This window comes from Phodopus roborovskii, unplaced genomic scaffold (assembly GCF_943737965.1).
Source record: "Phodopus roborovskii unplaced genomic scaffold, PHOROB, whole genome shotgun sequence".
NCBI lineage: Eukaryota > Metazoa > Chordata > Mammalia > Rodentia > Cricetidae > Phodopus > Phodopus roborovskii.
This window is the reverse complement of record NW_026126511.1, coordinates 1303359-1316530: the sequence shown is the minus strand read 5'-3', so window position 1 is coordinate 1316530 and position 13172 is coordinate 1303359. Positions and strand designations below refer to the sequence as shown.

Below are 13172 nucleotides of genomic sequence, written 5' to 3'. Positions count from 1 at the left end.
ATTACATTTAATTCATTCTTTGATTAGTGAACACTGGTCTCCAATAAAAGCCATGTAGTATTTAATGTGACGCCCCCACTCCCCGCCACCAACCAGAACAATAGACAAATAGATTAAACTTTGTAAAGTTTGAAAGAAACAAGTATCATTTTTTTTGTTACTATGTCACAATCAGCAAGGCACAAACACAGTATTCTGTGAAACATACCTAGCATCTGCAGACTATTCTCTACATCTCCCTGTCTTATATATGCAAAGGTGCAAATGAAGAAACAGGGTCACATTTGGTGGCACTTTCTGGGACCCTGTGCCTTACAGTATTTTGTTTTAAATTCTATTTCACATGTACAATGGAACCTGTTGGGACCCAAAGTTTGTTGTTCTTTAGCATCGTCAACCTATTTAAGCACACAAGTAAGCAGGAAACATTCGTTTACTTTGAGAAATTGCTCACTTAATGTCGTGCATTTAGGCTTTGTGGAAATCATCTTAAACAGTTTTTATTTTGAAGGGACATGTTTGTTTTCTCCAATTATTTCCTCAACAACCCTTTGCAAAGGATCTTTTTATCTGCTGAAAAAAGTCTGGTATCTCTTTGGGGGCAGCAACCTATTTTGTGCCCGACAACAAACAGAAAGGATCGACACAGAATTTGCAAGGGCTTCTTGGAAGGAGAGCTGTGAAATAATGGACCCAAACAAACACATCAATTACACTCTCTGTTCTGACCATAAATTACACTTTGCCTCCTACAGCGATATCTCCAAGTGCTACTTTACTTAGGGGGAGGGGGGCACATGGCAGTCGTGTCTACCTCTCCTCCAACTTCCCTCCTACCAGTTGAAGCCAGCCACAGAGTCCCACCTTGTTGTAGCCATATATTCAGAACAAATGTCCTTAGACAGACATCCTATGCACAGAGCTGTCAAAAAGTGATGGGCACTGGATTTAGCAAAATGCTAAATGGGTAGAAGTTAAATTTCCATGCTGCCTCTTACCTTCTCTTGCAGCCATCTTCAGAGCACAGGGCTTGGAATATTAGGCCAATTAGGCAGAGCCAAAGTGCCGCTAGAGCAATTACCCTCCAGTCACCAACTGACTTAATGAGGGGGATACAGCCCATTGACCAATCAAAACACAGCCACCAGGGACACAGTAGCAGCCAGGCATTCAGCGAATAGTAGTAATTATAGTTTATGGCCTGTCAGTCAAAAGAAAAACAAACACTTACTTGATCCTGAACTGGAAAGAACACACGTATCCCTAACTTTCACTTCCGAGGCATTCACAAGCTCCCTGTTCTAGGGAGCAGTTGTGTAAAAATGAAATGCTGCCCATTTGTATTCTGAGCATAGGAGTGTAACCTGTAATTTATTAAAATGCATCCACATTTTAATACTTTAAAAATGCGGCCAAGCCACTGGGCCAGGCAATGCAGGTGTCGTATTTCCAACCAGGCTATGGATCATCTACATAGTTATCACCTACTGCCTCTGACACAAGCCAATGTGAGGCCGGCCCAGGTGTCAATAGTGTGCCTAACAATTTAAAAGTGGAGCTCAGCCCTGAGTATTTTCTTGGTTTCTCTCTGTAAAGTGCACAGCTAGGAGTCTGGCTTGAGATGGCCAGGAAAACAGGAGAACCTAAGTGAATAACCTTGATACTGTCGGACTACTGCAATAGCATCGTGTTATTACATTGTGTCCTATCTTAGCTGTGCGAGTTTCCCTGCAGCAATGGAAGTGAGGTCAGAAAGCATGAGTAAGACGGGCATCATCACAGAAGAGGCCGCCTTTCCTTCTTTTCATGAAAGCAAATCATCGTTGGTCCTCTCTGCTCTGTGGGCCTAAATCCACAGATTCCACAAACCTAGAACTGAACCACACACTGAAATATTTGGAAGAAAAGCCAAGGGTTAAATTTGCTGAGCAGTGGGTGCTTCCCTGAACCACATAAGAACAGAGAGCAGGCATTGTGTCAGCTACTGTGTAGAAGCTGTGTAGAGCATAGGGGTTATATGTAAACATCCATACCCTATCAAAGATTGTAGGTTATTTGCAAACATTCTTACCTTATCAAAGAGACTCTAGCACCCTGGTTTTTTAAAATTGTGGGGGGCTCTTGACACTAATTCCCCACGGACACCCAGAGATATCTATATAAAGACCCAACACACATCCTTCCCAACAGCATAATAAAAAGTTGACTTTATGTTGTTAAAACAGGATATATCCACTTGTTAGGGACTTGGTAATGTGGCGTAGGGCAGGGATGAAGACGTGGGAAGGATGAAGAATCTACAGCAGTGGTACTCAACCTTCCTAACTCTGCAACCCTTTAATACAGTTCCCCATGTTGTTGTGATCCATAAAATTATTTTCATTGCTAATTCATAACTGTAATTTTGCTACTACTATGAATCATAATGTAAATATCTGATATGCAGGATACCTGATATGTGATCCCTGTGAAAAAGGGTTGTTCCACCCCCAAAGGTGGTTGAGTACCACTGGTCTACAGATGATAGGAAAAGAAAATAATTGAAAAGAAGTCCAGGTTCAGTACTTACCCTAACCAACATGCTGTCCGCAAAGGAGGCTGGATTGTCCACCTCAGTGAATGCCGGTGGACCTGTGCCCATGATTTTCCAGCGTGCATAGAGCATGCTGGTCCCTCCGAGAGTGAGCAGGGTCATTCGGAAGAGCAGGCCTCCATTCCTGAGCACACCAATGTTCTGAAAGGACATCGCAAAGCTCCTGCTGTTGAAGACTTCCAACTAAAGCAGAGTTGGAAGTGTAGTTCTAAGTATTTAGGAGGCTGAGACAGGAGTGTGGCCACCTTGGTCAATATGGTCTGCCTGGAGGCTATACAGAGTTCAAGTCTAGCCTGGCAACTTAGTAAATAAAAACTTAGTAAAATAAAAAGTTGGGGGGGGGGAGAAGGGGGCTGGAGATATAGGCTAACCATAGGGCATTTGCCTAGAATGATGCAGGCCCTGAGTTTAATACCCAACATTGCAAAATTAGATATACCAGCCCCAAGTATGATTATTCTACCTAAACTATTTGACATGGATCATTAAAAAGCTGCCTACTTTCGTATTCAAATCACATGAAATACTTGGAAAACAGCATTTTAAATTGGCTAGTACTTGACATTTTCCATGTCTGGGCTCGAGATGAAAGCATGTAACTCACCTCTAATGATTTGTCCTTACGTAGTACCTTCTGGATAGTTTCCAGAACGTTGAATTTTCCTATCACCAGGATATCAAACACAGCATTCAAGCCCTAAGAATCAAAGTCTCAGTTAGTCCAGAGAGCCTGGCTCTGATGGGGCAGAAATTACAGTCACATTTTCATTATTTAACCCAGACAAGATCTCTGATGATGACCACGGACAAACTCCCAGGTTTCTAAGAAGGACAGCCGCATGTCTGGATGAACCTAACCCATGGTGTGGACTCCACCAATGACAATCTAGTGAGACCCTGGCAGTAATGATCCCACGACCTACATTTAGGAGCCGGGCTCCCATGAGAAGTTCCCCAGAAGTCTTTGTTCCCTCCCTCCTTGTCTATAACTGTATGAGTGGTCAGCTGGGCAACAATTAAATATAAGAAGAGAATATTAGCCATCAATCAGTCTTGTCAACCCAGCCTTGTACATAAACTCCACCTGGCTGACTGAGGCCCAGTGAACAGGACACACATATCGCTCTCTGAAGGAGAGTTCCAATTGTCCACTAGTGTTTTCTGCTCCTTGGGCACAGAGCCGGATTACATCCCCAAGTTTGCCCTACAGAGGAGAGATCCAAAGAACAGGTCAGGTCATGTGGGTGGTGTACGGAGTCAGGAAGAAGCGACCTGTTCTTCTGGGGCTTTAGTTTAAAAGCTGTTACACAGCTGCTAGAGCAACTCTGGACCCTGAATACGGAAGATGCTAATGTGTGCACAAGCAAGCCTCCTTTGACACTGTGCAGAAACAATCACCGTTGTCAGGCAGACAACAAATGACGTGTGTGAAACCACTGGGTGGCTCCCACTGACCCAACTATACCAAAAGCTCCCACGGCACCATGATGGCCAGGCTGTTTTGACAGCTATTCAAAGTATACTCATGCCTTGGGTCTAGTCTTTACTCTGTAGATGACTTCGAAAGGCAGTATCGTCTGCTGGAATCCCCTGCCCAATCTGCATAATGGGGTCAGAATATCCACAGTGTGTCTGGTGAAAGCTGCCCTTGCATGACTGGGCTCTTTTTAATATGGGGTTTTGTGGCAAAGAAGACCAGAAATCATCAGAAGCCAGTGGTAATTTGTGGTTTTCAGAGCAAGGATGACACTGCTGCTTAACCCTCTTCCACAAATGCTGGAAGTCACTAATTATCCAATCCACAGGCCACTGCTGGGTTAAACGATTCAAAGAATACTGATTTTGTTCACTCACGTGACTCACGGTCATCATGGGTCACGGAAGACCATCGCTGCTTGACTATAAACTGTCTTCCAGAAGACGGGAGCTCCCTGTCTACTGCTGCTACTACTTTCTCACTTCTTTGTTTGAAGCTGTGGGGCTGCCACAGCCACAGAGTCATGTGGCCAGGAGGGCTGAGCCAAACATAAGAGTGACACTTACTTCTCCATCCAAGTTAGAGGCGGCAACATCAAAATGCTCATAGTTTATTCACACCCAAACTGACCTTCAGCGCTTCTAAGGTGCTAGTAAATTCCGGAGCAACCTACAGACCCAGCTAAGTGGGATTTCTACTCGCAGGTCTGAGGAGGGGCCAGAGATCATTAAGTAACCAGCTCTGGGATGCTGCTGTTGCTATGGACGCCACACTTGACATTAGTATCAGGTTTCACTAGGATGCCTCTGTCACAGGAGTGCCTAACAACCTCCACAGGCATTTTAACAACTAAGGGATTCTTACTGGCTTCTGCTGGCTACAGGTGAGAATGATAGCAAATGCCTTCCAATGCGTAGGATTGACCAGCCACAAGAATCAGCCCGCTTATTAAAATAACCACAGAGATAAGGTTAAAGAAAAACAACTGAAGGCAGGAACTCATGCTATAGCCCAGGCTGATTTGGAACTTAAGTCTGTAGCCCAGACATGCAACCATCCCAACCCAGTCTCCTGAGGACTGGACTGACTCAGGAGACTTAAGTATGTTAAAACAAAAACAAAAACAAAACTGCCAGGTGGTGGTGGCACAAGCCTTTAATTCCAGCACCCCGGACCTCTGAGTTCAAGGCCAGCTCGGTCTACAGAGCAAGTTCCAGGATAGCCAAGGCTGCACAGAGAAACTCAATCTCAAAACAACAACAACAAAAACCAAACCAAACCAAAAACACCCCCCCACACACACATAAAAACAACAAGACTATTCACCTTATTTGCTTATTTTATGTGTATGCGTATTTGCCTACATGTGTGTATGATGTACCACACGCTTGCCTGGTGCACACAGAGGTCCCCTTGGAACCAAAGCAGGCTGTTGTGAGGTGCCAGACACACATGCTAGGAAGGAAGTACTTTTAATCACAGAGCCACCTCTAGCTCGAGCCTTAAGTATCGCTACACAGTAATTCTTCATCATATCCTCGCTTGTCTTACAGACAGAGCTCAGTTTTAAAAAACCCACTTGTCATTACTGTGGCTGGTGTCAGACCTCATTTTCTGACTGCCCTTTATCTCCCAATATATTCCTGTGCAGCCGGCTACTCAACGACCATCTTTTTCGTTTCATTCCTTGGCTCATATACCCTTCGTTTCTAAGCGATCCTGTAACGAGATAAGGCCAAGAAGGGCTACATGGGAGGCGGGGGGAGTGGGGTTTTTAATGTGTCTCCGTTCCTCGGACTTAATCCCAGCTTCTATTCATATGAGGCCTAGAAGTGGGATGCCCACGTGCTCAGGCAGCCCTGTCCTGCTTGCTAAGCGTCGACAGTTGAGGCTGGTCACAGAATAACATGCTCAACACAGCGCACTAGTATCCTTAGGAAGCGTCATGTAATGACTGCTTCTCTCTCCAACAGGCTCACTGAGAATTTTCTCTGCGGGCATGCCTTTTCTGGTATTTTGCTAAATAGAATGTACCCCGCAACTTAAAAATGGTGAAGATGATACAAATAGTGAATATACACACAGAGAGGCCAATTCTCAGAACTGTAAAACGTGTAACAAGGCACATCCTGCGCAGAAGGAGCCTTCTAAGAAGTTTATTTGGGGATGGATGAGCATGCAGCCCATGGTGTATGTGTGAGGCTGGAGGACAACTTGTAAAAGTCAGTCCTCTCCTTCTGCCACGTGGTCCCCCTGTATCAAACTCAAGACCACCAGGCTGGGCACCTTTACCCACTGCGCTGTCTTACTCACTCTACACAGCTCTTCAAATACTAACTAGGCAAAGGCTTCTTAAACTGTGGGTCATGATCCCAGGCAAGGCTGCATAATTAACCGCAAACAAACAAACAAACAAAAAATTGGCAATGTCAAAAAGTTTCTGGATACACAAGCAAAAATTAATTCAAAATCAAAACACATAACGAATCCAATTTGTTTGTGGAAGCCTCAACCAGCATCCATTCATTGTGCAACTTCACAGAAGCCTGGGTTCTGAACACACAAATGCATTCCTATTCTCAGTGATGTGCACTCCATCGCATCATACAAAGACCGTGGCTCAGATTCTAGACTGCTGCATGACATGGATTATAGTCTCTTTACACACCAAGGTCTTTGCTCTTACAGAAACATAATGGTGTAGTTAGAGAAAATAAACACTCTTAATCTTCTCCTACCGTCATTCGAAAGCATTAAAGCATCATATTAGTGTTTCGTTAGGTTGGATTTTGCTAGACCAATACATCCACCTCATAGATGGTAAAACTGTGATATAGCAAGTAATTGCTTTAAAAATAATTTATCACTCACCATCAGTAAATGTTTGATGTGTAAGCTTGCTTACGTACCTATATTATATACCCGGGGTTGTGTAAAAACGTCCCTCATGGAAACGGGCTTTGGATGCTCAGTGTTAAAGAAACTGGGGACCCAGAATTCAGTTTGATGGTGCAGGGTTTGCCTTTGCCAAGCAGGTGTAAGGTATGGGTTTGTTTGCTGGAACATGAAAGCAAACAAAGCCCTGAAATGGGCCTAATCAGGTCAAGGTGTCTCAAGTGTTGACTCAAGTCTCACTTTTGGGTGAGGAGAGCCAAGGGTGCCTAGAAGGTTTTGGAGGCTGGCCAAGTTCCTTGTTGTATATGGGACTGCTAAGTATAAGAGTGTCCCAGGTAGCTCAAACCATTCCTTTATCTTTTTCTAAGGGACCACTCTATAAGGAGTGAGTGAAGTCCCCCTCCCTAAGAACTTACCACAGATCAGTTCCCACCATTCATTAGTCACCGTAACCAGTCAGTTTCCCATCTGAAACACTAGCATTGGGCCAGCCAAAATCATTAGCCCAGAAACGAGAAAAAGCTCAGGCTGGTGATCACACCCGAGCATAAGAGGACACAGGAATGGGATGGCCCACGGTGTCTCTCTTGGAGGGAATGGATGTGTACAAAAGACAGGCCCTTTTGTGGCCGAGCTCTTACCAGCACAGTGATTCCTTGCTCTTTGCACAGCATGGCTACTGCTCCCAGAAAGATACTCAGCAACACCCAGAAGGTGGAAGAATGTGTTTTCTCCTTGTTACCTGCCAGTAACAGAAACATGTAAGTTATGTAATGATATGTTCCATCTTGCCAGCTCTGGGAAGTAAAATCCCAAGCATGCACCTCACAGAGTTCCTAATCTGAGCGGGCGCTGTGGGCTGCTACACTCTTACTGGACAACACTCTTTAAACAGAACACGTGTCTCATCTTGATGCACCGAGAAGCATTTTACATTAGATTTGGCCACAGAGATGCCACAGCCCCGAGTTTCAAAGGAGCAAGTTTCTTCTTCCCGACTTGGTCACCACTACAGGACCGTTCTAACAAGTGGCACAAAGACTCTGACCCTGCAGGCAATCTACGATTGCAGAATGACTCCAGTGGTCTCCACAGCTGTCACAAAAAAAGGATCTCGGAATGCCCACACATCTCCCAGTCTCTTATGCCAGGGATAAGGACTGGGCTCTGTACACCAGAGGGCTTAGGCTGGGTCTTCTGCTCTCTGTGTGCAATGGCTCTGACTCTATCATCGAAGGGGGCATGGCTACTGATTTCCGAGTACTCTGGACCAGTAAAAGTCATGGGTTTGTTTGGGCTCCAACCCTTATGGGGGCTAAGCATTCAAGAACAAGTCAAAAGATCACTCAGCATGGAAATGATGAAAAACCCAGAGGTCAGAGGCGGCAGCCAATGGCCCCCATGCTATTTTCTGAGGCTGCAGGCGGTCAATAGAAAATCTTAGTGGCCAGAGCTGAGCAGCCGGAAGGAGACAGAGTATTACAGGTAGGCCTCACCCCTGCCCCCTTTTCCAAGTTCTTCGTCTTCATCTAAGTGAACAAACACTGTATTTTCTTGGGAGAACCAATCATTAGCATGTCTGGGTACTACTACAAGGACATTACATCTAATGTCTGCTCTGCCATCCATTACTAACACACAGCATCTAAGGAGTTACTCCTATTTACGCCCCTCTTCTATAGGATGGGGTGATGAACCTATCTCAGGAAACGAGAAAGAAAACCTATAGTGGAATGACTTGCCACTATGTTATAAACTTCATGAAAGCAAAAACACACCTCTAGAAACACATAAAGACAACTGACTAATTAGTAAGTAAAGAAAAAAATAGAGTTGGGGAGGAAGTTGCATTTTTCACTGTAGAACCAAGTTCTTAGCCATATGAACATATAAAATCCAGGTCAAACATGAAGCACTTTTTAAAAACTCACTTGATATAGTGTGGAAACCACAGCAGCAACTAACAAATGCTGCATGCAAACTTCCTCAGGTCAGAGGGATGGATTTTTCTATGGGGCTTCAATGCAGCAGTCAAAGGGAGTGGCTGGTGAATTATCCTGGGACACAATGTGTGAGTACTGCAGTGCAGTTTCTAAAGTACACCACAGTTCTCATTAAACTGCTCACTCCAGAAGCCAGCAATAATTGTGTGTGTGTGTGTGTGTGTGTGTGTGTGTGTGTGTGTGTGCACATGTCATGTGCATACCTCGACTGGATATGAGTCTTGTGGTTTATTAAGGACTGATTGGCAAAGCCCCAGGATGGAAGTCTTTCATGTCCTGCCAATAATCACCGGGACCTGGTGTGCACCAGAGGTGAACTCCACTTCATGCCCTCTGCTTGTGGGCTAAGATACCTTTCAAGGTGATGAAGCCTGTAGCTAGCTGAACCCCTTGGAAGCTCACAAATGCATGAGCAGCACCATTTTCTGCCAGGACTGACACCTGCTGTTGCCTTCAGGCTAAGGGTAACCCTTGTGAGTACTGCTTTCATTACTGGCCTTGCTACTGTGACCACCTGGCACCCTCTAACTTCCCTAGTCTACAGTCAATCCCAGGCATAGCAGCCAACACAACAGATTCCCACTTTGCTTTGCTTGTCCCATTCCCCTGGGCTAGTATGCCTCTGGCAATATCCTACCCTTCTGATGGAGCTGTCAAATGTCAATTAAGCTGTGAAGCCACACCCCCCACTCTCTCTGTAGTCTCCCTTCCCAATTCACTTGCTTTACGGCAGTTACAACAGCAAGTGGCCTGCCAGCCTGATTGCCCGTGGGTAGGTGTCTCTAACTGACATTCCAGATTAAGTTAGAAGGAACCATAGCCTATAAACTGCATAACCATAGCCCACAATCCATCAGGACATTCTTCAGATATCATAAAGACTGAATTTTCTGTTATTGCCCTAAATGAGAGTTCCTCATAATTAGACGGTTGGTTGATGCTTTGCTGTGTGGATAATGCTGTCTATCGCAGGAAATTATTAGACAATAGGAACATCTCTAACCAACTGTGTTACAGATATTGCCAAATGACTTTGGTGGGTGGAACCATGCCTACTGGGAAACCATTAGCCTAAACCAGTGCTACTCGGGTTGAGGGTCTGGAGCCTGAGCTTAGATATTGCTGAAAATGTAGAATTACAACCCACTCAGGCCTGTGGAGCAAGGAATCCTAGGAATGGCAACTAGCAAACCCAGGCCCTTTCAACATGCCCCCCCCAGATCTTTGGACACTCTACAGACCCACATCATCACCCTCGGCAGCAACTGTGCATTCAGCTACATTGCCGGCACCCTGCCTGGCTTTGAGGAGCTAACTGTACTGACCCAGCAGCAGCAGCAGCAGCACCCAGCTGACTCTGAGTGGCAACACATGCTGGATGGATGGAGGACCCTTCTAGGATGCTTCCAGCAGGGGGCCACCTGGCCTAGACTTGCCTTAACTTGAGCACAGGCATGAGCATCTCATAACAGCCCATTTCACTTAAGCTCTGGTCCATTAGGAAGATTATTCTTTATGCTGAGCACAAGCTTGCCTTTCTGAATTTCACGGCTTAAGCTCCAGGCCATTAGGGTGGCGGAGGGCCTAGAAGCCAAACGTTTCTTCGGTCATAACCATTACATATTTATCTAGTTCTACCGAACAAATGAAGGACGGTTTTTACTTACACACATGACTTACATGTATGTAATACCAAAACACCACAATTAGAACCACCGCCATTACCAAAAGCTATTTATTACACTAAGCAGGATTCCGATTTGAGGCTTTGTATGTCCCAGGGCCAGCATGAGGGGCTTCAGCCAGGCCTCATTCCATTGTAATTGTGTCTACTGCTCGCTAAGCCTGTCCTATACAGTTATAACTGTCAGTACATTTATCATGATGTTATTAAAACTCCAAGTAAAGAACTTGCAAATGGAAGCATTATACAATGAGATTAGCCAGAAATGAAGTCTGTGTGTCTCGATGAACTCACACAGTTAGTATAGCCATCCTGAAACTGTGGACTCTCTGCCTTTCACCACCAATTCTATCTCATTTACATCTTTATGGACTTGATTTACAAAGCACTGTCACCTAATGCGTCTCACCGAAACATAACATGATTTTTCCAAATTCTCAAGTTTAAAAGCCCATCCCCAGATCAGTTTACATATCTTCCTAGACAAATGGAGTTAACTTCGTGTTTTACTTAAATATAACATGATGAAGATGAATGTGTTCCCCCCTCAATGGGGGTATAACAGGAAGCAAAGCACACTAAAACATGCAAAGGATGACCCTTGAAGACACCTTGCTAAGACAACGCTAAATACTACGAGCTTGTGAAAATGAAGGACTCATGTCCCATCCATTAATCTCGAATTCAAAACAGCCCTCTTTGTGGATGGCTAACATAGACTTAATGGAATGCATAAAAACAAGACAGAAAACAGGCTGTGGCTTTATCAAGTTTTTTCCCCCTAGGGTTTGTATTCCACCCCTCATGCCCTGTGCTGGTTGGCTTTTGTCGAGTTGGCACAAACCTGACGTATCTGGGAAGAGGGAATCTTATTAGAGAGAATGCCTCCATCAGATAGGTCTGAAGGCAAGTGTGACCTGTATTGTCCTGATGAATGATTCAGAGTAGGAGGCCCGGCTCGTTGTAAGTAGGTCATCCCTGGACTGGTCATAGGTTGTACAACAAAGCAGGCTGAGTAACACAGGATGCGTAAGCCCCTAAGCGGTACATTTTCCTGCCTCTGCATCGGCTCCTGCTTCCGGGTTCCAGTCACGAGTTCCTGCCCTGACAAGGATGGACTGTGATGTGGAAGTGTAAACTGAAATAAACCCTTTCCTCTCCAACTTGTTCCTGCCATCCTTGACCACAGCACCAGAAAGCCCTGAAATGTCCCCAGCTCCGACTTCCTTCACGGCATCCTCCCTTCCGCTTCTGAAGTAACACACCCAGATAAAAACCTATGCGGCGAAGACACAGCTTCTCTGCTTGTCTCTGCAGCATCGGTAACCATTTCCAGTGGAAATTTCAGATCAAAGGCAACACTTCAATGGTCAGTCATTAACCTAGACATTTTCACTGTCAGAGAGGCAACTCCAGACCTGCTACTATCTAGAAGCAAGTCATTAAAGCTAACAAGCACTTGAGATTTGCCTCGTCCCAGCTGAGACTCTGTAGACTGTATGAAAAATTTAATGTAAAAATACTTCCCATTGTATACTGATTCTATATAAAATTGTATTTTTGACAGACTAAAATTTGTCTCGCTATTTTTTTAATATTTATTTATTTTGAGACAGGGATTTATATGCCAGCCTGGCCTCAAACTCACTATGTAGTAGAGGACAATCCTGAATTTCTGATATTCCTGCTTCTACCTCTCGAGTGCTGAGATTACAGATCTGGTTCATGAGGATCAGGGGACTGGACTCAGGGCTCTGTGCACACACACACAAAATGGTAAGCAAATAAACCTCTCAAATTGTATCACGGAAGTCAAAAGGGTCTTCTTTACAAACACGGAGTATGTCTGTGCATATAAACCAAGGTCAGTCAACCTACACAGCATTAGCAAATGCTTCCATTTACCCACCAGGAGTGGGGAAAAACTTAAACTGGGAGACTGCTTGTGAGTTCTGGGACAACCCTGTCAAGGGTGGTTTAATCTGTGCAATTCCCCTAAATTAAGATTTAAAAAGAAAAAAAAAATTACTTTTACTTTTAATCTTGGTTTGTCAAAGCAATGACATGGCCAATAGGCAACATAACCTAGGTGAATTTAGACTAAGTTTTTGTGGCTGTTTTTAACCAGGGAACCAATGCTAGCAACTCTCCTTCCAAATATGAACATCTCGGTACAGTGACGGAAACACTAGGCCACTTTGCACATAATGCTCAGTTAATGGTTTCTTTTAATTCCATGTTTACTAGAAGTCTTTTATATTGCCACATTTCTTATGCAATTATGCAATAATACCAAGATCTTCAGTAAGATTCTCAGTGTAAACAAATACAGTGAGAACTCAAGTCTTTTCACTTTTAATCAGCCTTCAAGCCTCTTAAGGCTGGAGGCATCCCTAATATGGAAGAGAGGCCATTTAATCTTTAAAACTTATGTTAATATAAAAGGCATAAGAAAAAAAAGGATTAATTCTAAACTTAGAAGCAACCGTGAGAAAAGGTAAAAATAAATCTTGAAACAAA

General features: G+C 44.3%; 1 protein-coding gene across 2 annotated transcripts in view; it reads right to left on the bottom strand.

Annotated features, from left to right (window-relative positions):
* Tmtc4 (transmembrane O-mannosyltransferase targeting cadherins 4) overlaps positions 1-13172 on the bottom strand; it is a 60261-nt gene that overhangs the window by 23884 nt on the left and 23205 nt on the right. For both annotated transcript variants that reach the window (XM_051195191.1, XM_051195190.1), the window contains exons 5-8: positions 7607-7707; positions 3198-3290; positions 2570-2734; positions 999-1201 (exon numbers count right to left, since the gene is read on the bottom strand). In XM_051195191.1, the coding sequence (XP_051051148.1) occupies positions 999-1201; positions 2570-2734; positions 3198-3290; positions 7607-7707 (562 nt within the window). The remainder of the gene's footprint in view (positions 1-998; positions 1202-2569; positions 2735-3197; positions 3291-7606; positions 7708-13172) is intronic.